We start from the raw sequence: 16,573 nt of genomic DNA, 5'->3' as shown, positions 1-16,573 counted from the left end.
CTTTATTTCTGTTGCTGTCACACCTGGTTATTTAGACTTGCTAGAAAGCCGCTTCCTGAGATTTTTAAAAATTTCTTCAGTTGGAGGTACTGTTTTTTAACCATTCTCTCTCTTGGCTTAAACCCTTCCTTGGTTTTTGTTCTTACTTGAGTTCTTAAGAAGTGGTGTGTGGTATGTGAGTTTTCTAAGTCCATTCTACCCTTGTATACGTGAATAATCATTAGCTAAGCAGAGTTTGAAAATTACTTTCCCTCAAAACTTTGAAGGCATTGTTCTTTTGACTTCTGTCATCCAGAATTGTTGATGAGAAGTTGAATGTTAATGTGATTTATTTATTTAGCTAACACTTATTTAGTGTTTAACATGTACTAGGCACTTCACAGATGAATTTATAAAATCCTCATAACAGCTACATAACTATTTCTCCTTCTCCTCCCCCCCCTTCTCCTTCTTATTACAGATGAGGAAATGAAGCACACAGGGGTTAAGTAAGGTACTCAAGGTCTTGTGGCTAATAACATGTCAGAGCCAGTGTCAAAACCAGGAAGCCCATGCTCTTGGTTTCTGTGTTCTTTTGCTTTCATTCTTTTGTAGTTGATCCGTTTTTCTTTCTGAATTTTTAAAAGATCTTTATCCTTGGTGGTATAAGCTTTTGTAATTATGTACTTTGGTACAGATTTTTTTTAAAATTTCAATTCATTTTGATCAGTGCTTGGCTGACTCTGAGTCTGGAGGCTTGTGTTCTTTAGTTCTAGGGAATGCTCTTTGATTTTTTTCTTGTTTGCCTTTTACTCTGCCTTCTCTGAGCTCTGAATACTGGTCCTCCTAGATTGATTTATTTTTCTTTTCTCTGTTCTCTCCTCCCTCCTCCACTGAGGTATAATTGACCTAGAACAAACTGCACGCATTTAAAGTGTACAGTTTAATACATTTTGACATATGTGTATGTTCATGAACCCATCACCACAATCAAGATAATGAACATCATCTCTGAAACATTCCTTCTGCCCCTTTGTTGTTCCTCCCCATAACCCCTCCCCACTGCCCATCTTTAGTCAACCACTGATTTATTTCTGACTCTATAGATAAGTTTTCATATCCTACAATTTTATATAAATAGAATTATACAATATGTACTCTTTTTTTTTTTAACCTGACTTGGTTACTTTCATTCAGAACAATTATTTTGAACGTCATCCATGTTGGTACTTACATCAGTAGTTTATTTCTTATTATTTTTGAATAGTATTCAGTGTTGTGCATATATCACGTTTATTCATTCACCTGATTGGTGAACGTTTGGATTGTTTCCAGTATTCGACTATTAAAAAAAGTCTATGAACATTGGTATACAAATCTTTGTGTGAATGTATGCTTTCATTTCTTTAGAGAAAATACCTAGGAGTAAATTGGTTGCATTGTATGGTAGGTGTTTGATTATTTAAAAAGAAAAACTTGCCAGACTGTTTTCCAAAGAGGTTGTACCATTTCATTGCCACCAGCGGTGTATGAGAGGTCTGGTTGTTTTGCTTCCTTGTCAACACTTAGTATGGTTAGTTTTCCTAGTTTTAGCCATTCTAGTGTAGTGTTATCTCAGTGTGGTTTTAATTTGCATTTCCCTGATGAGAAATGATGTTGAGCATCTTTGGGTGCTTATTTGCTTTCCATATGTCTTCTTGAGTGAGGTGTCTATTCATATCTTTTGCCCATTTTTAAGTTAAGTTGTTTGTCTTACTGAATTGTAGAGTTTCTTACATATTGATTTTTTTTTGCAAATATTTTCCCTTAATCTGTGGCTTGTCTTCTTACTTAGTGCAAAGAAGAGCAAAAGTTTTTAATTTTAGTAGTCTGCTTTCTTTCTTTTTCCTCAGTATTCCTGCTTTTTGTGTTATATTTAAGAAATCTTTGCCAAGGTCACCAAGATTTTTTCTTGTGTTTTCTTAGAGATGTCTCATTATGCTTTTAGTTCATACTATGCTTTCTGTTTTTTAGGGTTTTTTTCATGGTGAATTACATTGATTTTTAAATGTTAAACACACCTTGCATTTCAGGTGGATAAATCCCACCTGGTCATGGTGTATTATTTTTATATACTGTTGGAGTCAGTCTGCTAACATTTTCTTGAGAATTTTTACATTTATGTTCAAAAACGATGTTTATCTATAGTGTTTTTATATATATATATTTTTTTTTTGCATTACGCAGGCCTCTCACTGTTGTGGCCTCTCCCGTTGCGGAGCACAGGCTCCGGACGCGCAGGCTTAGCGGCCATGGCTCACGGGCCCAGCCGCTCCGCGGAATGTGGGATCTTCCCGGACCGAGGCACGAACCCGTGTCCCCTGCATCGGCAGGCGGACTCTCAACCACTGCACCACCAGGGAAGCCCCTATAATGTTTTTGTCCAGTTTTGGTATCAGAGTAATCTTGGCCTCATATTGAGTTGCGAGGTACATACCCTCTTTAGTTTTGTGGAAGCGTCTGTGTAGAATTGGTATTATTTCTTCCTTCAGTATTTGGTAGAATTCATCATTGAAGCCATCCGGACCTGAAGTTTTTTGGGAAGGTTTAAGCTAAAAATATAATTTTTTTAGTAGACATAGGGGTATTCAGATTATCTTTTTTTTTTTTTTTTTTTTTTTTTTTTGCGGTACACAGGCCTCTCACTGTTGTGGCCTCTCCTGTTGCGGAGCACAGGCTCCGGACACGCAGGCTCAGCGGCCATGGCTCACGGGCCCAGCTGCTCCACGGCATGTGGGATCTTCCCGGACCGCGGCACGAACCCGTGTCCCCTGCATCAGCAGGCGGATTCTCAACCACTGCGCCACCAGGGAAGCCCTATCTGTTTTTTTAATGAGCTTTTGTAGTTTGTATCTTACACAGATTTTGTTCGTCTAAGTTGTCCAATTTGTTCCTATAAGGTTGTTCATAGGATTGCTTATTATCTTTTTAATATCAATAGAAAATGTAGTGATGTCACTTCTCTCATTCCTGCTACTAATTTTGTCCTTTCTCTTTTATTCCATTATCAGTCTGGCTAGACTGATCTCAGAGAACTAGCTTTTGGTTTCATTGATTTTTCTATATTATTTTTTCTCTTTTCTACTTCATCGACTTCTGTTCTTTTTTATTATTTCTTATGCTCATTTTGAGTTTAGCTTGTGTTTCTTGTCCTCTTAAGGTAGAAGCTGAGGTCATTGTATTGATGCTGCTTCTTTGAGTTGCTTCTGTTGAGTGCCATAAGCTGCCTGCTAGGTGCTGTTCCAGTGGCACATCACAAACATTGACATGTTGTCTTTTCATTTTCATTCAGTAAAAAATACTTTCTCATATCCCCTTGACTTCTATGGCCCATTGGTTATTCAGAAGAGTGTTCCTTAATTTTCAGATATTTGGGGGATTTTCCAGGCATTCTTTTTCTGTTATTGACTTCTAATTTAGTTCCCTTGTCAGAGAACATAACTTTCCATAATTTGAATTACGTATTTTAAAGCTTAACTGATTTGTTTTATGACCCAGAATATGGTCTTGGTAAATGTTTCATTTTGACTTGAAAAACACACAAGTTCTGCTGTTGTTGGGTAGAGTGTTCTGTAAATATTATCATGCTGGTTGATAGGATATGGAAGACTTGAACAGCACATTGATTTTCTGTCTCCTGTTCTATCAATATATATGGAAATCTTCTATAATTTTTTTGGATTTGTCTGTTTCTTCTTTCAGCTTTGTTGGTTTTTGCTCCTTGCATTTTAAAACTCTTTTATTAGTGCATAAATGCTTAAGATTGTTAGGTCGTCTTGATGAATGTGTTTCTTATTTTTTGAAGATTTGATACTTTTCTTTTTTAAAAAATTTATTTATTTTTGGCTGCATTGGGTCTTCGTTGCTGTGCGCGGGCTTTCTTCAGTTGCGGCGAGCGGGGGCTACTCTTCATTGCAGTGTGCAGGCTTCTCATCGTGGTGGCTTCTCGTTGTGGAGCACGTGCTCTAGGCGCGTGGGCTTCAGTAGTTGTGACATGCGGGCTGAACAGCTGTGGCATGCAGGCTCAGTAGTTGTGGCTCGTGGGCTTAGTTGCTCTGCAGCATGTGGGATCCTCCCAGACGAGTGGTCGAACCCGTGTCCCCTGCATTGGCAGGCGGATTCCTAACCATTGCGCCACCAGGGAAATACCTGAATGTGCTCCTTTATCATCATAAAATGACCTTTATCCTTGGTAATATTCTTTGCTCTGAAATCTGTTTTGTCCAGTATTAATATAACCAGATCTTTTGACTAGTGTTAACATGGTCTATTCCCCTACTTTCTATCTTATGAATTTGTCTATTCTAGGAGCTAATATAAGTGGAATTATATAATATTTGTCATTTTTTGGTCTGGTTTATTTCACTTTTTCATTTCGCATAGTGTTTTCAAGATTCATCCATGTTTAGCATGTATCAATTTCTTTCTTTCTCTTTTTTTTTCGGATTTTGGAAACCTTTTAATTGAAGTATATATACACAAATACATATATGCATGTATAGTCACTTAAATGTTTAAACTCTTCATATATTGAAGTTATATAACTGTGTATAGCTTGTTAATTTTCACAAAATAAAAATGTATGACTTGCATCCAGATTATGAAACAGAATATTATCATAGTATTCATACCCCAGAAGTTCCCCTTTGCTCCCTTCTAGACAGTGGCCACCCCACAATCCTGTCTTCTGATAGTGAAGAGTAGTTTTGGTAATGCTTATCTTGTTAAAAATGGTACCGTAACCTCTACTTTCTCTTGTATCTGTGTTTATGAGATTTCATGTTTCTTTGATTTATCTAAGTTTGTTTCGTTACTATGTAGTATTTCACTGTGGAGCCCATTGTATGAAAATGCAATTAATTTTATTGGAAAACAGTTTGGGAGCATCTGTAAAACCTGAAGATACATATATTCTATAACTGTTAATTTTTAAGTCTGTATAATGATATCCCGACACGAGTTATTTTTACCTTTTGACTATTGTGAATAATGCTGCTGTGAACATTGGTGCACAGGTATTTGTACAATAGATCAATACTTTGGGTATATACCTATGAGTGGTCCCTGCTTTTGATTCTTTTGGGTATATATACCTATGAGTGGAATTGCTGGGTCTTATGGTAATTCCATGTTTACCTTTTTGAGGAATTGCCAAACTGTTTTCCCAATCTCTGCCTTGTAAATCGGGCATTTAGAACACTTACATTTAATATGATTATTGATATGGTTAGATTTAAATTTGTAATCTTACTATCTGTTTGCTGTCTGTCTCATCTGTGCTTTGTTTCCATTTTACAATTGTTCTCCTTCTTTTTTATGATTCCATTTTATTTCTTCTTGGCTTTTTAACTACTCTTAATTCATTCAACCATCAGTTTCTTTACCTTGTGTTCTTGGCTTATACAGTCCTCCACTCATTAGCTTTCTGGTCTTGGGAAAATGACTTAAACTCTCCTAAACGATGAAGAACTGGAGTTTCTTGCATTTCACCACCCTGTTCCTACAGTCTCTATGCTCTGGGCATCTCTATGAGAGCTGAAATAGGGCAGAATGTTGCCTTGTTTAACATCAGTTGGGAATGTGTGTGTCAGTGGACTCAAATTTTTCATACTTCTTGTGTCTGTGAATGACCTTGAGAGTGCAAAAATTGATTTGGGGGGGTTACAAAAAATTTTAGTGAGCGGGTGAATTAGCAAATATGGAATTTGTGAATAAAGAAGATCAGCTGTATATGTGCCACATAAGGTGGTTGTGTGGATTAAGTCGGTTAATCCAAGTTAAGTGCATGAAACAGTGCCTTGCACTGATATTTCAGAATTTTATCTGGTAAGTTAATTTTTGGTAGTTTATATGTCCAAGTAAAAGTGGGGATATTTTCATGTCTAACTCTTGGCAACGTTGCGTAATACAGAATTGTGCTGTTTGCATGTAGTGAAATCTAGGTTTCCCACCTTGCTTTTTTTCTTTCTTGGTCAGACTTGCCAGAGGTTTGTCAATTTTGTTGATCTTCTTTGGTTTCATGGATTTTAAAAAATTGTTCTTTTTATTCTCTGTCATTAAATTTTTCTCTAATACTTGTTGTTTTCTTCTTTCTGCTTGCTTTGGGTTTAGTTTGCTCTTCTAGTGTCTTAAAGTGGAAGGTTAGGTTTTTTTTTCTTTTTTTTAAAATCTTAAACGATATGGGAAAAGATTTACGGGTATATAGGGCTCTTAATTTCATAAAATAATAATTCAAGTCATATCAATACATGTTAAAAAGAAGCTTCTAATTTTCCAAATATTTTGATACAAAAAAATTTTAAACAAATATTTTATAGACCTTTTGTGAGAAGAATATAAGGATAGTTACAAGAAACATGCTGTTCAAGTGATCTTATTCAGTTCACTTGGCCTTCTTCAAATCAGTTATAATCAACATGATTCCAGTGAAGGTTAGGTTGTTGATTTGAGATCTTTCTTATTATAGACACTTACAGCTATAAATTTCCCTCTGAACACTGCTTTTGGGTTCTACACTGTAGGTTTTCATATGTTGTGTCTTCATTTTTATTCGACTCAAATTATTTTCTGATTCGCTTTTGATATCTTCTTCAATTTATTGGTTATTCATTAGTGTGTTGTTAAATTTCCACATGTTTATGAATTTGCCAACTTTTCTCCCATTATTGAGTTCATTACTTTGTTGTGGTTGAAGAACATACTTGGCATCATTTTTATGCTTTTATTGAGGTTTGTTTTATGGCCCAGCGATTGGTCTTTCCCAGAGAATGTTCCATATGCAGTTGAGAATGTATATTCTGTTGAGTGGAGTGTTCTGTAAAAGTCTGTTAGGTCTGGTTGGTTTATAGTGTTGTTGCAGTTATCTGTTTCCTTGTTGATCTTCTGTTCAATTCTGTCCATTTTTGAAAGTGGAGTATTGAAGTCTCCCAACTATTATTGTTCAATTGTCTGTTTCTTTCATTTTTGTCATTTATTAAAAGTTGCATGTATTTTGATGCTGTTACTAAGTGCATGTGTTTCTAGTTGTTATGTCTTCTTGATGGATTGACCTTTTTTATCATTATCAAATGTCATTATTTCCAGTAAGTCTTTTTTAAAGTCTAGGTATTTTGTCTGATACTAGTACAGCCACTCCAGTTTTCTTGTGGTTGTTGTTTGAGTCTCTTTCCCCATCCATTTACTTTCACTCTGTATCTTTGAATCTCAAGTGTGTCTCCTGTAGACAGCGTATAATTGGATATTTTTTTAAATCCAGTCTGACAACTTTTGTCTTTTGATTGGATTGTTTAATCCATTCACATTTAATGTTATTGATATCACTGAATTTACATTTGCCCTTTTACTTTCTGTTTTCTGTATGTATTTTTAATGTAGCGTTTAGATTTCATTAGTGATCTTTTTAAAAAATATATCTTAAGGGCTTACTATACACATCTTAATCAGCTTTAGATTTTTTTTTTTTTTGTCTTTTGGCTGCACCACGCTTACAGATCTTAGTTCCCTGACCAGGGATTGAACCCAGGCCCCTGGCAGAGAAAGCCCAGAGTTAGCTTTAGATTTATACTAGCTGAATTCCAGTAATATATAGAACCTTTACTGCTGTATGGCTTGATTACCATTTTCCTTTTGTTTTTAATTTTATTTTTGGCTGCGTTGGGTCTTTAGTTACAGCATGCAGGATCTTTTGTTGCGGCGTGCGGGCTTCTCTCTAGTTGTGGCACATGGGCTCTGTAGTTTGTGGCACACGGGGCTCTCTAGTTGAAGCACGAGGGCTCAGTAGTCGTGGCATGCGGTCTTAGTTGCCCCGCAGCATGTGGGATCTTAGGTCTCCAACCAGGGTTTTGAACCCACGTCCCCTGCATTGCAGGATGGATTCTTTACCACTGGACCACCAGGGAAGTCCCCCCATTTTCCTTTTTTTACATGGTATTGTCATTATATGTATTATATCTGTTAATGTTACAAACCCTACAGTGCATTGCTATAATTATTACTTTACCATCTGTGGTTACTTCCATAGCATATTGCTATTTTGCTTCTACCCACCTCTTTTTGGGCTGTTACTAGGAAATATATTACATTTATATTAAAGTGTGTGTTGTAAGCCATAGTATTTTACAAAATATCATTTCATCCAACTGTTTTTTTGCAATAGCAGTTAAGAAAAGAAAGGATTAAAAAAATGTATTATATTATCTTTAGTGGGGTCACTTAACTTTCAGCCTGAAGAACTTCCTTTAGTATTTCTTGTAAGTCCAGTCAGCTAGCAACAAATGCAATTTTTGTTTATCTGGCAAAGTCTTTATTTCACCTTCTTTTTATTTTTTTGCGGTACGTGGGCCTCTCACTGTTGTGGCCTCTCCCATTGCGGAGCACAGGCTCCGGACGCGCAGGCTCAGCGGCCATGGCTCACGGGCCCAGCCGCTCCGCGGCATGTGGGATCTTTCCAGACCGGGGCACGAACCTGTGTCCCCTGCATCGGCAGGCGGACTCTCAACCACTGCACCACCAGGGAAGCCATCACCTTCATTTTTGAACAGTGGCCTTCCCGGATATATGATTCTTGGTTAACATTTTTTTTTTTTTCTGTTTCGGCCCTTTATATATGTAATCCCACTGCTTTCTGGCCTCCATTATTTCTTCTTTTTTTTTTTAATTTCCTGTGGAGATTTTATTGAAATCATATCAAATTTATAGATTACTTGAGGGAAGGCTGACAATTTTGCAATACAGTTTAAGGGGCTACTCTTTGTTGTGGTGCACGGGCTTCTTATTGTGGTGACTTCTCTTGTTGCAGAGCATGGGCTCTAGGTGCGTGGGCTTCAGTAGTTGCAGTGCGTGGGCTCAGTAGTTGTGCACAGGCTCTAGAGCGCAGGCTCAGCAGATGTGGCACACGGGCTTAGTTGCTCCGTAGCATGTGGGAATCTTCCCAGACCAAGGCTTGAACACGTGTCCCCTGCGTTGGAAGGCGGATTTTTTTTTTTTTTTTGTGGTACACGGGCCCCTCTCACTGCTGTGGTCTCTCCCGTTGCAGAGCACACGCTCCGTTCACGCAGGCTCAGTGGCCATGGCTCACAGGCCCAGCCGTTCCGCGGCATGTGGGATCCTCCCCGACCGGGGCACGAACCCACGTCCCCTGCATCGGCAGGCGGACTCTCAACCACTGTGCCACCAGGGAAGCCCTGGCAGGCGGATTCTTAACTGCTGCACCACCAGGGAAGTCCCTGGCCTCCATTATTTCTGCTAGAAGCCAGCTGTTAAATTTATTGGGGTTCCCTTGTAAGTGACTCGTCATTTTTCCTATTGGTTCTTTGAAGGTTTTCTCCTTGTCTTATACCTTCATCATTTTAACTCTGATGTATCTGTCTGTGGGTCTCATTGTGCTTATCTTACTTGGAGTTGTTAGAGCTGCCTGCACGTGTAGGTTATTGTTTTTCAATACATTTGGGAACTTTTTTGTTATTATTTCCTTGAATATTTTTTCTGCTCCTTGCTCCCCTTTCCTTCCAGTACTCCAGTTGTATGTTCATGTATTTATTTCTGTCTCATATTTCTCTCAGGCTCTGTTCGTTTTTCTTCATCCTTTTTTCTCTCTACTCCTCAGCTTGCATAATCTATTAATCTAAGTTTAAGAATTTTTTTTTTTTTTTTTTTTTTTTTTGCTGCACGCAGGCTTTCTCTAGTTGTGGTGAGTGGGGGCTACTCTTCGTTCCGCTGCACAGGCTTTTCGTTGTGGTGGCTTCTCTTGCTGTGGAGCACAGGCTCTAGGCGCAAGGGCTTCAGTAGTTGCAGCACGCAGGCTCAGTGGTTGTGGTACGTGGGCTTAGTTGCTCCACAGCATGTGGAATCTTCCCAGACCAGGGATCAAACCCATGTCCCCTGCATTGGCAGGCGGATTCTTAACCATTCAGCCATCAGGGAAGTTCCAAGGATTCTTTTTTTATTTTTTGGTGTTTTTTTTTTTGGCTGTGTTGAGTCTTTGTTGCTGCACGCGGGCTTTATCTAGTTGTGGCGAGCGGGGGCTACTCTTCTCTGCTGTGTGCAGGCTTCTCACTGAGGTGGCTTCTCATGTTGTGGAGCACGGGCTCTAGGTGCGTGGGCTTCAGTAGTTGTGGCACACGGGCTCAGTAGTTGTGGCTCGCGGGCTTTAGAGTGTAGGCTTCAGTAGTTGTGGTGCACGGGCTTAGTTGCTCCACAGCATGTGGGATCTTCTGGGACCAGGGCTCGAACCCGTGTCTCCTGCATTGGCAGGCAGATCTTAAGCACTGCGCCACCTGGGAAGTCCCAAGACTTCTTTCTTTTGCCAGTTCAAATCTGTTGTTGAGCCCCTGTAGTGAATTTTTGATCTCAGTTATTGTATTTTTCAACTCCAGAGTATCCATTTGTTTGTTTTTTATAATTCTTGTTTTTGTTACTATCTCTATTTGATAAAAGTTGTCATCATACCTTTCTTTAATTCTTTAACCATATGTCTCTTGAATTCTATGAACATATTTATAATAGCTGCTTTAAACTCTATTCTGTTAAATCTGACATCTGGACACTATCACAGGTAGTTTCTTTTGCCTGACTTTTTTCCAGCATGTGGGTCATACTTCTCTGTTTTTCTGCATGCCTGGAATTTTTTTTTTCCTGCGCACAGGATATTTTAGGTGCTGGTCCCCCCAAGCCCTTCCCGGATGTGTTATTGTTATTTATGTTGCTACTGGCTGGATTATTTTAAGGAGGTGAGTTTCTTTCTCAATGTGTTGTTGTGCCTCTAATACTGATCCTCAGGGAGGTGCAGTTTTGATGTGCCCACAGTCACCCTGCGATGACAGTGGCACACATAGGGCTGTCTCCTACTCTCACCCACTTAACTGCTGCGTGTGATCACCCAGCAGTTAAATTCCATGGATTTTTGTCCATTGCGCCATTGTTTTCAACAGCGCTCAGGCAATAAATTCCTCTACAGACTAATGCAGTGAAATTGTGGCACCTTCCAAGGATTAGCTTCTGAGATTAATGTTTGGTATCTGTTCTAACCCCAGGAGGGTTCCTCCCAGCTGTCTTATTCCCCAGTTCTCTCCTGCAGACCAGCTGGTCTGTGGTCTAGGCTGTATCTTCATTAGATCCCTGATTCTCTACTCAGTTCTTTTCACCACACCTTATGCCGTTCTTGAGAATGAATGCCCTTGGGTGTAAACTTCTCCATGGTCTGTTGCAAATGAAGTCATTTCTGAATTTTCAAAGCTTTTCTTGACTAGATTGCTGTTTGCTCCTTGGACTGTTTCCAAAGGCTTTAAATGTTTTGGTTTTTTAAAAGGTTTTCTCTAGTTCAGCTGGGGAGCAGGTAGGCAGAAGTCCTCATGCAGTCATGCTGGTAGCCGAGCTCTCCAATATGATCTCTGTCTTGGAGAGTGAAGATCAGATTCACACATCTTGCATATTATGTGTCCCCCATAGTTCTGGCTGTAGTCCTTGACACACATTATAGGTGTTCAATAAGTTTATGCTGAATCTAGTGAAATTGCAATTAATCAGTCTGACATACTGCTTAAGATACCAGCTCTGAATTCAGATGACTGGGTTCAATCCTGGTCTCTGAACTTGGCAGAAGTGTGACTTTGGAAAGCCACTTACCCCCTCTAAGCATTTGTGTTCTCATCTGTAAGTGGGGTACTCTGTACCTCACAGGGTTGTTGTGAGGAGAGAGGGAAATAATCCATGAGTAAAAGCGCTTAGAACAGTATCTATCCCATTTTAAGTGTTCTGTAAACGTTAGTGATCATTAGTAGTCCTTGTTGACTAACACTGCATAAAAATGGAGAGCTGATATACATGCAACTTGAAAAAACACTAATCACTAAAAATACTAAGTTTTTTTTGTTTGACAGCTACATCAAAATTTATGGCCCGAATTTTTAATGCAAATACTGTAATCTAAATTTTTCAGTAGCCTTTTGACCCTTTCTCCCCAAAATGTCACCTGTGTTTTGCAGTTCTTTTTTGGAGTTCTGAGCTGCTTTAAGGGAAGTCTAAAACCAAGTTCTACAGTATGTTATCTACTGTCCAACAGTGGGAGCTCTCGTTACAGTGGAACCTCAGGCATGAGTCCTGATATTCCTAGTGCTGCTGTTAAATATTGTGCAGACTTACACAGAAATGCATTTAGTTAGGTATTACTGATAGTAGTGGTTTCCGCCTTACATTTGAAGAGCCAGAAAGCCGTGTAAGGTTGACTGGAACAGTAGGTTGATGTGAAGCTCATTCTGGGGGTTTACTTCAAAACCTGTGGAGTGTATTTTTATACAGATTCACTGTTTGTGTATGTGTACCATCTTTACTTCTTCAAATACCTTCTTTATTTTGATTCCTTGGCATATTTGTGCACAACCAGGGTAATTTCTCAACTGCTTGTTTAGGATACATATATCCCTTCCTCTTTCCATGCAGTGGGCTTCCTGCAGGGCAGAACTGCCTTGACGGCCAGCCTTTGGGTAGGTGTGCTCCCTGCCCCTGCGGGGAACTGCTGCTCAGCCAGGGTACTGACTGCCCTTCCTCCGCAAGCACTCGTGTTTTATGGGAATAACTGTCTCAAGTTGACTGGTCCACATGGGGCCTGAGAGGGCCAGGGGAGAGGAGAGTGCAGGGCTTGACCCACTGGGCTGTTCCTGCTACTGCTGCGGGATCATCCAGATGCTGTCCTGTGAGCCCCCTCTGGGCCCAGAGCCCTCTTGTGTTCTCCCACTTCTGCATGTTTGAGGCTGTGTGTTCCATCCGATCATATCTGCTAGTTTTCCACATTTTGGAAAATGTGATTTATCAGTCACAGACGGATCTCCTTTTGGTTTTTCAGCACAGTTATGCAATTGTGGTTATTTGTTTGTTTTTAGTCATTTTTTTAAAAAAAATTATTTATTTATTTGGTTGTGCTGGGTCTCAGTTGCAGCATGTGGGATCTTCGTTACCGCGTGCGGGATCTTTAGTTGCGGCAAACGGGCTCTTAGTTGCAGGATGCAGTTAGTTCCCTGACCAGGGATCGAACCCAGGCCCCCTGCATTGGGAGCGTGGAGTCTTAATCACTGGACCACCAGGGAAGTCCCTGTTTTTAGTCTTTTATGTGGTCTGGGGATAGAAAGGGAAGGCTGCAATGTGTGCTCAGTTTATCATCTGGAAAACCCGAAAGATAATGAAAAGCTATTTGAAATGAATTGGTTTTAGGGTTCAGAGTAGCTCTCCTTTTAGCTACTCTTTGATTGATTAAGAATCTCTCTTGAACCTAGCAGGAGATAACTGGCATTGTATTTAATGGCAAGGCTCTTGAAGAGTGAGTACCTTTGTTGAGTATCAGAATCTTCCCTTGAAGAAAGAAACTCTAAATTTATATAATTAATGTGTTGAAGATATCCTCAGAACTCTGGAGAGAAAAATATGTTCCATTTTCTTATTGGGAATGCTTGTAGCTCTTTTCTCAAAATTAGGACCCACCTATACCTCCTTCCCCAGGCTATACTTTCTAGGTAGTGGAAGTGGAAATTCTCATGCAGCTGCATTCAGTATTCATTGAAGAGCTGCAATATAGCAAACCAGTGGTTTCCTGTTTTTGTAAAGTTTTATTGGAATGCAACCATACTCATTCATGTCCATCTTGTTTAGGGCTGCTTTTACTTTATAAAGGCAGATATGAGTCATTGCAACTGAGATCAATACTTACCGTCTGGCTTCTTGGAGAGCATAAAGAAAGTGGGTGTGGATTCTCCTGAGTGTGGTGTCTGCTTGGCTCAGGAGAAAGGAAAATGTGGACTTTGAATGTAGAGGTGAGGTGGAGAGGCACAGAGCCTCCTGCCTTCATTGAGCTTGTTTTTGTTTTGGACTCATCAGATTATCTTGTTTGATAGACCTCCTAAATTGACCTCCTGCTTTCCTCCCCACTTATCCCATTCACTGCTTCTGATCAAGCCCCTCTTTCCTGATTTACAGGGTGTCTGCACAGATCACTGATAGCTTCTTCCCTGTTTTGATATCCGTTTCTCCCCATTATACATACAAACTGAAGCCCAGTCTCATTCCTTCCCTCTCTCGAAGATCCCCACTTGTCCTGAAATTGGTGTTCATCATTCCCCTGCTCTTTCCTGTGCTTTCACTGCATCCGTATTCGTCCCTGAACAATGCCTAATACTGTTTTGTGTATTTTATAACTTCCTGTAAGTGGTATACTGTGTTTTTTCTTCTTCACCTTGCTTTTTTGACTTAAGATATTTATGACCTTCCAGCCCTATTTCTTTGAATCTTACTTTTGTCTGGCGTTCCGGTGTATGGATGTACTACAGTTCATCAGTCCTTTCTACAGGCTCTTTTTTTTCCTAGTTAAGTTGACCTTTTGTTTTTATTTCTTTTTTAAATAGCTTTATTGAGATATAATTTATATACCATAAAAATGACCTGTTAAAACTATACAGTTCAGTGGTTTTTAGTATATATGCAGTGGTACAGCAATCACTGTTATCTAATTTAGAACATTTTCGTCATTCCCCAAAGAAATGTTGTAACCGTTTTTAGTCACTTCCTATCTCACCCTTTCCCCAACCGCAGATTGAAGGTAGTCTATTTCTGTCTAAAGATTTGTCTGCTCTGGATCTTGTAAATGGGATCTTTTGTGGTCTTTTGTAACTGGCTTTTACTTAGCAGAATTTTTTTTTTTTTGGCGGTACGCGGGCCTCTCCCGTTGTGGAGCACAGGCTCCGGACGCGCAGGCTCAGCGGCCATGGCTCACGGGCCCAGCCGCTGCGTGGCATGTGGGATCCTCCCGGACCGGGGCACAAACCTGTGTCCCCTGCATCGGCAGGCGGACTCTCAACCACTGCCCCACCAGGGAAGCCCTAGCAGAATGTTTTTGAGGTTCATCCATGACGTAGCATGTGCCTGATGGGCTTTTAAGTTGTTCACAATTTTTTATTATTACAAATGATACTTTTTATGTTATTTTTTTAAGTGACTTTGCTATTAGTAAGAGTAAAAACCAGTTTTATTGTTATCATTTGCTGAAGCTCTGGTAGAAAAAGAGAAAGATAATGCTTACCACAGAAATACAACTGAGTGCCTCCAGGAGTGAGTATGGCGTGGTCCTTGCCTTTGGAAGAACTCACAGTGTAGCTGGGGGTTAGAATGACAAACTAATTATAAGACCATAAAAGTGCTACAAGTGAATAAGCAAAATTGGGAGGAAATGCAAGCGGAGCAGTTAATTTTTTGAGGGATGTGTACAAAGTGTTATAAAGTGAATGGCATTTGATGTGAGTCTAGACCTTGGAAAATTAATAAGGTTTCCGGAAGTGGGTGTTGGTTGGGCGGAAGAAGGAGGAGCAGAGGTGTTGAGAGATGGAAGGGCGTCTTCCAGGAACTGGGGAGATCTGGCGGCCTGAGCAGTGTTTGGCAGGACAGGGTGGGTAAGGGCTGGACTCATTGGTCTGCACCTGCTGTGGTATCATTGGAAAAATTAGGGAAGATGAAGACACAGCCATATTTGTATTTAAGAAAGAAAACTGACAGCATAGAGTGTGGGCTGGAGACAGTAGAGTCTGGAGGTGGGGCAGCCCATATGAAGCCTATTCCAATCTCTTGGTGAGAGGTGATGCCTGATGTTGGTAGTGGGAATGAGAGGAGATGGTGTGGAGAGGCATTTTTCAGGTTAAATTGACAGGACTTACTGGTAACGGGCGATAAGGGAGAGAATTCTAAGATGACTCCCATGGTCTCTGTCTTGGACAACTGAGTGATTTGGGAATTTGGTAACTATCCCCCACGTAGTCAAGAGTAACTTGTTGCGATGGAATCTTTAAGGACTAAAATAGCCTATCTTATAATTTAAAGATTACTAAAAGTATTTTATTTCCAATTCAGAAATGAAGCAGGTTCATACTGAGCCTATGATGTGTCAGTTTCAGACTTGAAAGTTCAAACTACTATTAATTATCACTTCCTTGTAGCCAAAAGAATGCAGTGGTGTAAAGATCCCTGTGGATGCCAGTAAACCTAATCCAAATGATGTGGAGTTTGATAATCTGTATTTGGATATGAATGGAATCATCCATCCCTGTACTCATCCTGAAGACAAGTACGTAACCCATTTTTGTTACTGATGTCACAAATTACAGAGGAGTACTATTTGATATTACATCGTTTGCTTGTCATTGTAGACCAGCACCGAAAAACGAGGATGAAATGATGGTTGCAATCTTTGAGTACATTGACAGGCTTTTCAATATTGTAAGACCAAGACGGCTTCTGTACATGGCAATAGATGGAGTGGTAAGTACTAAATCCCCCATTTTTGTTTTTGCTGTGTTCCCAGTGTCTAGAATGAAAGTAAGCTAAATCGTGAAAAATGTTGACTATAGTGAATTTGAGAAAGAAAGCCTCATCTTTCAGTTATTCATTCAGATGTATTTTGTGTATGTGCCTGTTTTGTGCCGCATCCCGTGAGGGGCTGGGGATGTCAGTGACTGCCCTTGCTTTGAAGGGCTCGCCACTTAAGGGACAGAGGCAGAGGTAGACGTGCAAGGTTAGATACCCA

At 39.9% G+C, this 16,573-nt stretch overlaps 1 protein-coding gene across 1 annotated transcript in view; it reads left to right on the top strand.

The window, feature by feature from the left end:
• The window catches only part of XRN2 (5'-3' exoribonuclease 2), an 80,689-nt gene that overhangs the window by 1,810 nt on the left and 62,306 nt on the right, over positions 1-16,573 (top strand). The window contains exons 2-3 of the mRNA XM_060031292.2: positions 15,987-16,114; positions 16,197-16,308. Of these exons, the coding sequence (XP_059887275.1) occupies positions 15,987-16,114; positions 16,197-16,308 (240 nt within the window). The remainder of the gene's footprint in view (positions 1-15,986; positions 16,115-16,196; positions 16,309-16,573) is intronic.

This window comes from Delphinus delphis, chromosome 15 (assembly GCF_949987515.2).
Source record: "Delphinus delphis chromosome 15, mDelDel1.2, whole genome shotgun sequence".
NCBI lineage: Eukaryota > Metazoa > Chordata > Mammalia > Artiodactyla > Delphinidae > Delphinus > Delphinus delphis.
Note: the sequence above shows the minus strand (reverse complement) of the source record. Positions and strands in the feature narration are given on the sequence as shown.